This window comes from Suhomyces tanzawaensis, assembly GCF_001661415.1.
Source record: "Suhomyces tanzawaensis NRRL Y-17324 unplaced genomic scaffold CANTAscaffold_3, whole genome shotgun sequence".
In the NCBI taxonomy this organism is placed as follows: Eukaryota; Fungi; Ascomycota; class Pichiomycetes; order Serinales; family Debaryomycetaceae; genus Suhomyces; species Suhomyces tanzawaensis.
Window position 1 is genome coordinate 1464472 of NW_017963638.1, and position 12673 is coordinate 1477144.

The 12673-nt window shown below is 39.4% G+C and overlaps 3 protein-coding genes across 3 annotated transcripts; 1 reads left to right on the forward strand and 2 right to left on the reverse strand.

The window, feature by feature from the left end:
• Window positions 1-75: 75 nt before the first annotated feature.
• Window positions 76-2605, forward strand: CANTADRAFT_25913 (uncharacterized protein). The gene has a single exon (XM_020207582.1). The coding sequence runs from the start codon at window positions 102-104 to the stop codon at window positions 2481-2483; it is 2382 nt and encodes a 793-aa protein (XP_020065374.1). The 5' UTR covers window positions 76-101; the 3' UTR covers window positions 2484-2605.
• Window positions 2606-5423: 2818 nt separating this feature from the next.
• On the reverse strand, window positions 5424-7589 carry CANTADRAFT_32620 (uncharacterized protein; the record flags this gene model as incomplete). Its single annotated transcript, XM_020208462.1, has 1 exon — window positions 5424-7589. A coding segment is annotated over one exon (2166 nt), but the record flags the coding sequence as incomplete, so codon positions are not given.
• A 262-nt stretch (window positions 7590-7851) lies between these two features.
• CANTADRAFT_35288 (lysophospholipase) lies at window positions 7852-12459 on the reverse strand (the record flags this gene model as incomplete). The annotated part of the gene is made up of 2 exons (XM_020208627.2): window positions 7852-11538; window positions 11581-12459. Coding segments are annotated over 2 exons (4566 nt in total), but the record flags the coding sequence as incomplete, so codon positions are not given.
• Between the last annotated feature and the right edge of the window lie 214 nt (window positions 12460-12673).

Consider the following 12673-nt stretch of genomic DNA (forward strand, 5'->3'; position numbering starts at 1 on the left):
TACCCGAATTTTTGGGATCCAAAAATGGTGAGGAGACGACTTCAATGTGACTAGATCACAACGCTACATTTAAAAGATTCGATACCCATAGAGAAAGCAACATGGGAACATTTAACTTATCAGAGGTGCAGGACGCAAAGCTATTATGGGGATTTCTTCAGGCTTTGGCTGGGCGTGACTTACCCATTGCGTCTCAAACGGTTTATACCACAATTGGTGCCGTATTGAAGGTATATCCCAACTTAGAATATACCAACATCGAAAACATATTGACTCTTCTTGTTGTGCACACTTATCCGAATTCAACTTCACCCAAAACTATTTCCAATATCGTGAAGTCCATAGTATTTGAGCCGGCCGAGGATACAATCGATGAATCAGTAGTTGAAACTATCATTAGCTTCTCGTACGGGGAGCAAGAAATACTAGATGCTGTTGCATTGAACTCAGCAGTAGAAATAGTACGGGATAGCAAAGTACAAGCAAGTCTTCTGGTCCATAGCGATGAATTTCCTGAGGAGTTGATTTTCAAGTTTGTACGTGCTAAAGTACTGTACTCTTCGAAGTATGGCAATAACATAGATGAATTCAAGCCGCTCTTTGAACTTATCGCAAAGTATGAACCATTTATTGCGTGGTATGCTGGAGTAGTTCAACCTTACTTATATTATTGGAATAACTTTGGCAAGTCAAGCCCAGATTCGATAAAATTCGAGCAGTTTGAGAAATTTGATTCACAACAAGAAGTATTTATGGAATTGATAAAGCCCATGAATTCTTATGTTCATAAAGAAAGACTTGGGCTAAAGTCATGGATGTCTAATGTGATAATACCCCACATTAAATTTTATCAGAAGGACTTTGCTCCATTATTGCATTGGTTGTTTGTGCCTTTCGAAGTCCAAAAGCATACATCCAAATACGAAATATGGAACATAACCATTGGGACCATAATACAGTCAGGTGTGTTCGATTTTGAAGACTATAGTAGCATCATCAAGCATTTTATTGCAGGAGTATACTTCTATTCAATTAGTGAATCTGAAATTTTAACTTCAATTGAGACAATCAAAGTTTATGATCTTATTTTGAGCACGCTCAACTTTATCAAGACTAAAAAGGAACCCATAGAATTGAAGAATGGTTTTGATCAACTCCCAACTTATGATACCTTGAATGAGTTTGTTGAAGATAAGTCAAATCCTCTTGCGCCACTCTTTGAACCAACTGGACACTCAATCTCAGCGCTAAGAAATATTGTTGAAACTTGCCAAAAGCTCTTTCCTATCAATAAGCTTACTATCTCGAAGTACTTACAATTGAGATACTCCACTACCGAATCTAATGATAATAGAAGAGAGATAATTAAAATAACAAGTAACCTCAACAGCTCAAATTCTGGCCCATTGCTTACTTCAGTTCAGAATTTCAAAAACGCATTTGTTCCTGCATCAGAGCTACCTGACATCAACACCTTAGTCATCGAAAGATTTCTTTCAGCTGGCTTATTCAACTCCATAATGGATTTGAACCAAGATTTTGAGATCCCCGATAATGACTTGGCTATAATAATCCTAGACAAATTTTGGGAATGCTTTGATCTCGCAACAAACTTTGATGATAGAAGTGGAAAGCTTTACGAATGCAGCCAATGCATAGGTCTTCTTGATCAATTAGGATCAAAGCAGTTGTTGCCTGAAACAAGAAAAAAGATTGTTGCCATAAAGCACTTATTGAAAGCAATTTCAAATATGAAGAACTTTAAAATTCATCTTGGGTATAACAATCCACTTACACCACACAAACTTATCACAAAGTTTAGACCAGAAGAAGACAATTCGTCACTTTCGTTGATTACTTTGATTCTTGAATTGAATCCCAAGTCATACTTAGCGTTTGAGAAGTTATACAAGATATTGAATGATTTGAACCTCTTCTTCGTTGAAGATAGTCAAGATTCACCTGAAAGTGAAACAGATCAGTCGAGCCGATCGGCTTTTAATAAGCTTAAAGCTGCTTGTATTGAGTCTGCTTTGATCGATAACAATTTTCCGTTTGCTTATAAGAATTCCAAGCAATTGTTCGAACACCAGGAGAATTTGAATGAACTCTGGTTGACCTTTTATCAGGTTGGTAAGTATATTTCTCCAGATGATCCCGAGACCATTGATATTCTACTCAAACAAAGAGAAATACTTAGTTTGACCCTAGAGGTATTGTCATTTTCAAGTAATACCAAAGCCATTTTGAGACAGTGGCAAGTGGTTAACGAGAAAATCGAGGCTCATTACACCGACTCAATTGTCGAGGATGTGACCAAGTTCAATGACATAACAATATCTAGCGAGTTCAAGGAGAATATCGGCGCTATTGCTAATGACATCATAAACGAGGCAACTGCCTCTACAAATCACGCAAGTGAGAAATTGTCGAAGATGTTTGTTTCTGGCTTAGGATGGGCAATTGGTGCCAATACACATTAATTGTCGTCTGGTTTGACGTTTCATACAAAAGCTTCTGGATCATATCATTAAATAAGAGCTGTAGTCACATGATAAATATCACATGATACAATCGCGTCTAGTTTCTTAAAACAGTACTTGTCATACACACAACTAAAGTAGATTTCAGAAATCATAGAGTGCCTTTCATACGACATCCAAAAGCCAACCAGGTAGAGATTGGTAACAACAATACAAAGTTGTTTGAGATTGCATGATTCGGCTTGGAGTTATCAAATCACAAATAACGTGGCGGTGGATTCATCGAGCTCAATTTCGAGGAATGCAGGTAAATGAACAGAAATTTAGTTTGGGTGTTGCAGGAGGAGTTGAAAGGGATCCAGCCATAATAAAAGCCATAGAAGTTGTTGATTTTGATTCATCTTTCAGCGAAGAGAGCCAGGGTGCTGTAAAGCCACCGTTATCAAACTCCCAATTCCACAATATTTCAAGCCAGGATGTGCACAGAAATAAGATGGGAAGTCAGAACCGATTTGTTAGTGATGTCCGAAGCATTAAACATGAACTTGCAACTGAGGAAGTCATAAAAGTTGATCTGCCAAAATCCGATTCATTCTCGGACTTCAGTGATTCGTTTGACTTCAGTGATGACGATGAAGCAATATTGAAGGCAGCTGCGAGTCACAAGGCAAATACAGGCTTCGAATCAGTTAAAAGACCTGCAGATTCTTCGTTGAAGAGTGAGTCTAAACGTGTTGTCCCCGATACTCCAAATGTCCTTGGATTTTACAAGATAGATTTCGAGAGAACTGAAGAGCCAGTCCGTAAAGCAAACACAGTAGATTTACCAAAAAGTATCTTTAAGAATGAGCAAATTCCAATCAGCAAGGGTCCGATAATCTCAGATAAGGAGCTCCCCGAAATAATAGAGGTAGAGGACTCAGTACCCACATCCTCATTCATGGCACCGTTTAAAACGCCACTCAGAAACATATCAGATAATTTCAATCCCTCTTACCAGACGAGAAACTTCTCGAATTCCTCGATTAATAAGACCCGAGAGAAAAAGAAAGAAGAACTGTACCATTCAATTCAATTTGCTACTCAAAAGCCCGATATGAATAGTAACAACTTCACACCCTCAGCAGATAATATTAAGAGCGTCAAACCGATCATCTTATCATCTGAACAAGAATATGTTTTGAAGCAAGTGCTTGGTGGCACTTCATTGTTCTACACTGGTTCTGCAGGAACAGGTAAATCAGTTTTGCTTAAAACCATTATAAAAAGTTTGAAGGGTCGTTACAAAGAGGGGGGTGTAGCTGTTACAGCTTCCACAGGTCTAGCTGCTTGTAATATTGGGGGAATCACACTACACAGTTTTGCTGGTGTAGGGTTGGCGAAAGAGCCAACCGATCAATTGATAAAGAAGCTCCGTCGGAATAGAAAGGCAATCAATAAGTGGTTGACAACCAGGGTTTTGATTATTGATGAAATTTCAATGGTCGATGGAGAACTTTTAAACAAATTAAATGAGATCGCCAAGAGAATACGAAAGAACCAACTACCTTTCGGAGGAATACAGCTTGTCGCTTGTGGTGATTTTTACCAATTACCACCTGTTGTGAAGAGAACTGGACCAGATGGCAATGGGCTCAATCAGCCACAAGAACCATTATTTTCATTCGAGTGTTATGCATGGAGAGAGTGCATCAAACAGACTATTATTTTAAAAGAAGTTTTTCGTCAAAAAGGAGACCAAGTTTTTATTGATATGTTGAATGAAATGAGAACAGGGGTAGTTTCAGAAAGAAGCATTCGAGAATTTCATCAATTATCGAGACCATTGAAGTGTCCAACTGGGATAGTTCCAACTGAATTGTTTGCAACCAGAATGGAAGTAGACAGAGCAAATAATTCGAGATTGAATAAAATTAATGGTCCTGCACAAGTTTTCAATTCAATTGACTCTGGAACCTTACCTAACCCTCAGAGACAAACTCTTTTGTCAAATTTTTTGGCCCCACAACAGTTGTTCTTGAAAAAAGATGCCCAAGTTATGTGCATCAAAAATTTTGATGAAACGCTTGTCAATGGATCCCTTGGTCAAGTGGTTGGTTTTATGGACAAAGATACTTATCAGAAGGCATATGGTGACGAGAAAGATAAGGGCTCTGACTATATATTTCTGCTGGTTTCAAACCAAGAGAATGCTCTGCCTGATAATTCAATCATAGATTGCTCAAGTACCGATAGTCAATTGCCAAAATTGGATGTTTCTCAAAAAGTATCATCTACCCTGGAGCTTTCACAAAATGATCCAGAGGATGAAAATAAGCAAAGAAAAGAAAAGTTGTTAAAAACCATCAAAGAAGACTCAAAAAACAAAAAGTATCCTTTGGTGCGGTTCCTTCTTCCCGATGGTGTGAACACCAGGACTGTTTTAGTAGAGCCAGAGCAGTGGAATGTCGAGGATGAAATGCAGCAAGTTTTAGTATCCAGGGTACAGCTTCCACTAATACTTGCTTGGTCGATCTCTATTCATAAATCTCAGGGTCAAACATTACCTAAAGTGAAAGTTGATTTGAAGAATGTTTTTGAAACCGGGCAGTCCTATGTTGCCTTGTCCAGAGCTGTATCCAGGGAAGGTTTACAGGTTTTGAATTTCAATGAGAATAAAGTGAGATCACATCCAAGAGTAGTTCAATTCTATAAAACATTGTTGTCTGCCGACGAAAGCTCAAAGTCTTTGAAGGGACAACAAACATTAAACTTTGCAAATGAGAATGCAAGCAGGTGGAATGGCTCTTGAAGGCTAATAATGGTCTTTAATAAAGGTTTATAGATAGCTTATGCTATTTTATGTTAATATTAGGGTGGGAGTTTCTAGGTTTCAATTTTTACAGGATTAAATAAATATATACATGTATGCACTTAGGGTTTATCATTACTTCATTTTTGAGATTGTACTGAACTGACAAAACTGTCATCAATTCCGTAAACTAGCGGAATATCTTCCTCGAATAAGCTTTTGGTGTTGACTTTCTTCACCAATTGATTATACATTATGATTTCACTGAAACGTTTAAGGCTCTGTTCGCTTTTTATTTTATCTTGCTTAGATGACCTTTTACTGTACGAGTCGAAAACAAAGAGGATATTCTTTTCCTGCTTGGTTGGTGTTGCAAGTAACTTCGCCAAATAATAGACGCTCAAATCATCAAATGGATCCACGATACCAGATACCTTATTTGCCGAAGAGGACAATGATGGCTTGGAAACAAAAGCCAACTGAGGAATTAAGGAGTCAAGGCCAAAAATAATCACATTAGAATAGCCCGAAAAGTCAATACCAATGGACTGAGAAGCATTCAAGATGAGATGTTGAGAGCTTCCAGCAGCTATTTCAGTATGAGAAGTTTCAGTTTGGTCGGTTTCACCTTGGGTAGCTATACCTTGATTAACCTTTGTGTCGGAAAGTGCCCTGAATTTCTCACCTTTGCAAGTGCCAGACAATTTTTTGATAATCTTTCTGATGTTAACATAGTTAGGTACAACGACTAAAAATTTTGAGTCGTTGGTTGGATTCAACTCTTTGAACTTTTTAATTAAAGGTGGGATGTATTTTCGGATACTTGACCTATCAACCATATCCTTTTCCAAATCCGTTTTGAATTTTAAGAATGACTTTTCAAGGTTCTTCACGTTGTGTCTTGATAGTTCCACATGATGATTCATAAGATTGACTATCTCAGAGTCAGAAGGAAAGTTTTCTGATACATTTAAATCTTTCAATACTAATTCTAACTTCTCACCTGTAAGACCTATTGGGAAATAGGCATTAATCATCAGAACTTCATTAGAAGAGGGTTTTGAAGAGAAATTAGATGAGTCGGTAGTTGACAGTTGAGAATCTAAGGAAATACTACTTGATGCAGAAATTAGTTTCCTTTCCCTCTCTTTTAGTACTCTTTGGGTATCATTAAATCTGATAAGTTTCTCAACAAACCTAGTAAGTGGATCTTCATCTCGTTGAGTAAGTTGATCACTTTTTTCAATAAGAAATTTTGTGTATAGATCGTGTATCTTTGTGGTATCAAATCCTTGAGGCTGAACCTGGTTGTGTTTTTGTATTGCCATATTGATACTCCTCGTATTATCAAGATTCAGCTTGGTTTGAAGTAAATGCTTATAGGACTCCTCAGATTTACTAATAAAGCAATACTGAATTGGTTTATAAAGGAACTTACGCCTGTGCTTGGTAAGTCTTTTCTCAAGTTCAGAGGGGCCAAGGTTGTTTAACCCCTTCTCTTCTTCAAATTTCTTCTTTGTAATATCTAATCGTCTATCCAAGTCCTTGTAGTACTCTGATAGATGCAAGTTTTGTATTTCTTTGATAAGGCTCTGAACACTGTTGACATACTTCGATTTCTTCCCAGACTTTTGGATAAGGCAATCCTGGCCTATATGTGTTGATTTGAGGAACAAACTCATGTCATCCACAGCAAGTAGCTGTAAGTCTAACAAGTGCTTCTGCTTTGTTTGTTGGGGTCCTTCACTGCGGACAACTTTCTCCAAGCCCGATAAAGTGGTGACAAGAATTTGTGGCACTGAGGATTGCAGATCCGTGGAATATGTTTCGGTTGGTTTTTCAGAAAACAAGTACTCGATGACCAATGGCCTTCTCGTTAAAGTGTAGCCTGTGCCGCCTTTTTGAAGTTTAAGCTCATCAGGACAACACAACGCAGGAATATCCGTGGTCAACATCTCAAAATACATTTGATATTTCGCCACCATCTCATCTGTCGGTACTAAAATGATGCTATCCACACTTGAACGCTTCCTGATTATCCCGTACTTGGGCACCCTTGAAAAAGTAAGGTTCAAGGCGTAGATAGCGGAGGCTAGGGACTTTCCTGTACTCACGCCTCCGTTCAAAATAGCACTGTGCTGTGACTGGAGGATGGCTAATAATTTACGCTGATCATCCGTTGGCCTTAAATTGTGACTTGGTGTCCTACCTGTAGGCATATTCGTGAGCAAATGCTGGTTGAGGCGGTGTTGTAGAAATGGAAGGACGTTGTATGATGTGAAATCGCCCTCGAGATCTGTCGGGTCGTACTTTAAAAGCGGCTTGGTATTGTTGGAGAGCAATCTGTGAGCTGGCCACCTTGGTCCCAAGCGAGCCCCATGTCGCCGTAGCATTTGTATTATCATATTGTGATAGTCATATACAATTGCCCTTACGCAGATCTAGGGTCTGAAAAATTCCTGCGATGGTTGCAAATACCGATATGCGCACTACCTACTACTGTACTGTTTTTGGGGACCATCCTATATGCTAGCGATATTTTCATCTAGAAGACACTGCTCTAGCAAGTCATGGAGTCTATATAGAGTTTCTTCTGTATAAAAGTCTTCTCTCATTGTTCTTTTCTGATTTGTCCACCATACCCAAGATTGGAGGGAGCTTGCCCTCGTTTTCCCAGGTGCTGAATATGGAGTCAGCATACGCCAAACCGACGTGGTAGATTTCGTCGAACTTGGCAAAGTCTAGCGTGGCGTAGTTATCTATTGGGGGTCTCAAGTACATCACACCTGGAGTCTTCTTAGCCAATTCTAGAGCATTAACACTGGCCACATACGCCAACCGCATTTGAATATCCATCATGTTTGGGATGTCGGGATGCTTCGAAAAGGGATTGTACCGATTAAACAATACCCAGAATCCTGAAAGGGTATCACCATAGTTCATTGGAGTTCTATCATCGGCTGAGCCGACATCCACAGCAATGATGTACTTGGCGCCCTTCTTTTTCATTTCCATCACTGGTAAATTATCCAAGTAGCCACCATCAAGTAACATACACCCATTGTGAGCAATTGGGGGTAGAAGACCAGCCAATGACATCGATGCACGGATGAATCTCCACGCGTAGCCATTTTCGTGTATGTCCATGGTAGAATTGGTTATATTAGTCGAGTTGCAAAAGTACTTAATCCAGAAGTCCTCAATTTCGGTGGATCCAAACACTTTCCAAATACCCCTGTTAAATTCATATCCGGTAATATAGGAAGTGACAGGATAGGTCAAATCCAATATTGATCTCCACACAGAAGCCACTCTTTTAGAGAACTTTTTGGCCCTACCATAAATGGAGACAGTATTATAGTCCTTGGCATACAAGCCACCAACAAAAGAACCAATCGAAGTTCCTCCAATCAAATCGACAGGTATGCCATGCTTTTCCAAGGCTTGAACTACCCCAACGTGGGAAATACCTCTAGATCCTCCACCACCAAGAACCAATCCCACTGCTTCATTTGACAAAATTCTAGCTAATCTCAAAAAATCGTTTTTATGAGATTGGGGTGATTTGAAATGATTGCCTTCATTTCTATTAATTTTATTGTTTAACTTGATAAACGAGGACATTGCTTTCGATTTCACATTCTCGAATCTAAGTTTAATATTAGGATTAGTTTTGCTACCAATCTTTGCAGCAAGGTCACTGATGATATTTGGCTTCTTTTTTACTTGCTGGTCTGCAGCTCTCGGGATTTCCATTTGAATGTGATGATGCCCATGTACCCAAAGCCTGTTTTTTAACCAAATGCTGGTAGAGCCAGGAATAACAAATTTATCTTGATGAATCAAGCACAAATCAGTTCGAGCCGAAGTCTTCAATTTGATCAAGAGTCGTTCATAGTCTCCAATTCCAGATGCCACCACATCATCTTCAGCATCCGCTAAGAGTAAGATACAATCTCCCTGAGAAATGCACGTGGAAGTCCAGTTCGATTTAAGCTGTGTATCACAAATGTACACGATTGTCTCGTATCTCTCTTCCAAGTACGCGAAATACCCAGACAATTTTAGCTGCGATAATCGTTCGTCAAACGCATGACGTCCAAGGTGAGTCAAAGTTGATGCTTGGTCAAGAACAATAACATTCCTTCCAATCGTCTTCAAAGCATGTACCAATTTATCAGCGAATTCACGAACTGGCAATCCACTGACAGTAGGCAAAATTGTGATCGTTTTATAATCATTTGAGACGTAAGGGGTAGTAGAAGTAGGGATAAGCATGGAATTGGATCCATGATTCATAGAAGAAGCTTTAATGGCAACTTTATTGGCAACAATTCTGGATACTTTGACCATAAGAGACGGGTTTTGGAGGGACAACATCTCAAACAAAGTTCTTGGAATTCTTGCAGTTTCTGAATCTCTAACTGCTATAAGAGAGTTGGTTCTTCTAGATGCTGTTAAAACCTCAACCTCTCCAATGGTCTCACCATGACCATACTCTCCCAAAGTTTCCATTTCCTCTGTTGTTGAAGCCCGAAGATGCTTCGGACTATTCGATTCATCAATCAAATTACCATTGTAACTATGATCATCAGCATTGGAATCCGTTAAGGTAGCTTCAGATGTTAGACTATTATTTCGAACCAGACGGAATCTTCCACTTAATACGATATGGAAACCATTGGCCAAGTCGCCTTGAGAACACAAAACATTTCCTGCCGGGATGTGACACCATTCTAGAGCGAAATCAATTGTTAAAATTTGCCTGGACAATAAGCTCTTCAATTTAGATGCCACTGGTAAAAGTAAAAAGTGATGCTTGTCCATCAATTTTGCAAACTCGGTTTTTGGGATATGTGCGACAATCACACCTCTGTTCTTTGGGGCCTTAATAGTAACTAGCGAGCGAAAGCCAACAATCGAAGTCAAATATCCTGCCAATCCACCAGGTTCAACCGTGTATAATCTTTTTGCAGATTTCGAACGCGAAGACGAAACGTCACTAGCATTATTAACTGGGTAATACAATATTTCAAGATTCCCATCCAAGACAAAATACAATCCCGAATTAAAAGTACCTTGTTCTACCAAAGTTGTACCTGGCTCGAAATATTTTATATCCAATACTTTTGAGAACTCATTCTTGACGTTATTAAAATCGGGATGAAGGGCCTGCACTGAGTTCCTTTGGCCAGTGTTTTCGAGTAAGGTTGAAGGTGTGGAGTCACGAGAGTTAGAAGTCTTCAAATCAGATTGGTTGATGGTGCTGAAAAATTTGATAGGAGTGGAAGATCTCCCTGGTGCAAGTAGATTACTCCCAATCGAGTCAAATCTAACCACGCCAGTTCTCGAATCGTAAGTACCATTTGCATATTTTCTGTTATCCTTTTCGTCCATCAAGGCTGACAATCCAACCATCGAGGAACTCACAGAAGATTGATTTGAAGCCAAGTTCATGGTACTAGTCAAACTTGAATTTTCGTTGATACCCAAAATTTTGAACATGTTTTCCACTATAGCAATTCGAAGGGAAGTTTCTTCGGTTTCTTCCCTCTCATCAGAGAACGTCCGTTCACGAATATTTTCGAAGTTAGTCGAAGTGTTTTTGCTCTCATTTAAGGTTGGCGAATTATAAGACTTGGACGCTTGTCCTTGCTCGGACCTTCTAGAATTGAAATTAGCCTCCAGAACAAAGTTTGATGGTAATGGAGGATGTGTATGACTCTGATAATAATCTGATCTTCTTGATAAAGGAACTGATGACAACAAATCACCTGGGTGAGATGACTTTGATCGTGAAGCCAATACCACGTATCTCGAAGATGTACGATTCAACCCCCTTGGTTTTGAACCGTTCGATGAATTTTGATTGGAGCTGATACTTTTCTGAATGCTTATGGAAGAAGATAAAGACGAACCTGCTTTCTTGAGCCCATTTTTGTCATAAAACTTTTCGATTAAACCTTCGTAAAGGTATCTTGGCAATGACAAACCATCTTCAATCCCTTCTAACTTATTTAATTGTATTTCACTTTCGATAATCTCTTTGGTTAAACCCAAATAGTTGTGAATAGCATTCATAGTTACCTTGTACAAACGGGTCAAAACCATGGTAACTATATGCGAGGTAGCTTTAGGGTATTTGGCCTGAACTCTCTGAAAAGCTTGACGTGGTATAATGGCAATGGTAGCACCTCCATGATGGTACCTATTTTTGTTAGATAAATCCTCTGCTGGCTTTGGCTTAACCACAATATGAGGGTACTTGGGCCGCTCTTGCTCTTGCTCCTCCGGAGGAGTTGGCACACCTTGTGAAGGTGAGATAGGTCCTGATGCAATAGACGAGGTTGTAGAATTTTCCCTCAAAAGATCATTAAATGGAGTTGGTGAAACAGTTTGGTCTCGATCTACCAGAGGTGATTTGCCATTAATTTTGAATGAAGACAAGGTGGAGTTTAGATTTGGTTCGTCCAGGGGTTTGAAAAGGTCTAACGTACTTATCAACGAACTCAACGGAGCACCGCTTTTCACTTCATTCAAAAGTTGATATCTTTGATCGCCTATGACAAGTGTGTCATCTTTTTCAAAATTCAACTCGTTGTCCTCATTTGAATCAAAATACTGGCTCGAATCCTGCTCATTTTTGTTGTCGATCTTGGTGTAAACCTGGAGCGTGCCCTCAACTACTATGGTGAAGCCAAGACTTTCGTTGAGGTATAGGATCTCGTCTCTGGCGATCTTTTGAGTGGTCATACTCTTCGTGAGTTCGTGAAATACAGGCCGTTCTAAGTACCCAAATACCTTAATAGCACTCAAGAATTCGTCCAAGTAATTTGTGCTAGAGGTCTTCTTCCGCTTCTTAGAATTCAAGGGATCAACAAAGTCCATGCCCTCATTGAGGGTCTTCTTTTGATGGTTCGAGTCTGCCGTGTTCTGGGAATATCTTGTTAAGTACTTGTACCGTACCACCAAGAAGCAGAAACCTGTAATAATGCCCAAATAAAGGAGAAGGGAGGATAACGACAACGATATTTGGAAATTGGTGCTAAGGAGATTCATAATGATTGTGGGGATGTAAAGTACCAACCAATTGATTCCTTTCAAGAACATCAGGGAGCCAATCCATATGAAGGTCCCAAATATGGAAGAAGACGGAGCCTCACTTTGCAGTAGCAATTCTGAAGCGCCGCTGGCGCTTGTAAATGGAGGAAGGTTGTCTATGTTCTCGCCTTTCAGGGCAATAATATCGGCAATAGTACTGGAGGCAGTACTCAAGGTATCAAAGGATGCCATTGTTTTGACGATAATGCAAGAAAGTATACGAAGACCAAGTAGGGAGATCGAAATGGAAACTAAATCTACAAAGGATTAGTCGTTGTAAGGATTGCCTTTGGTAGGA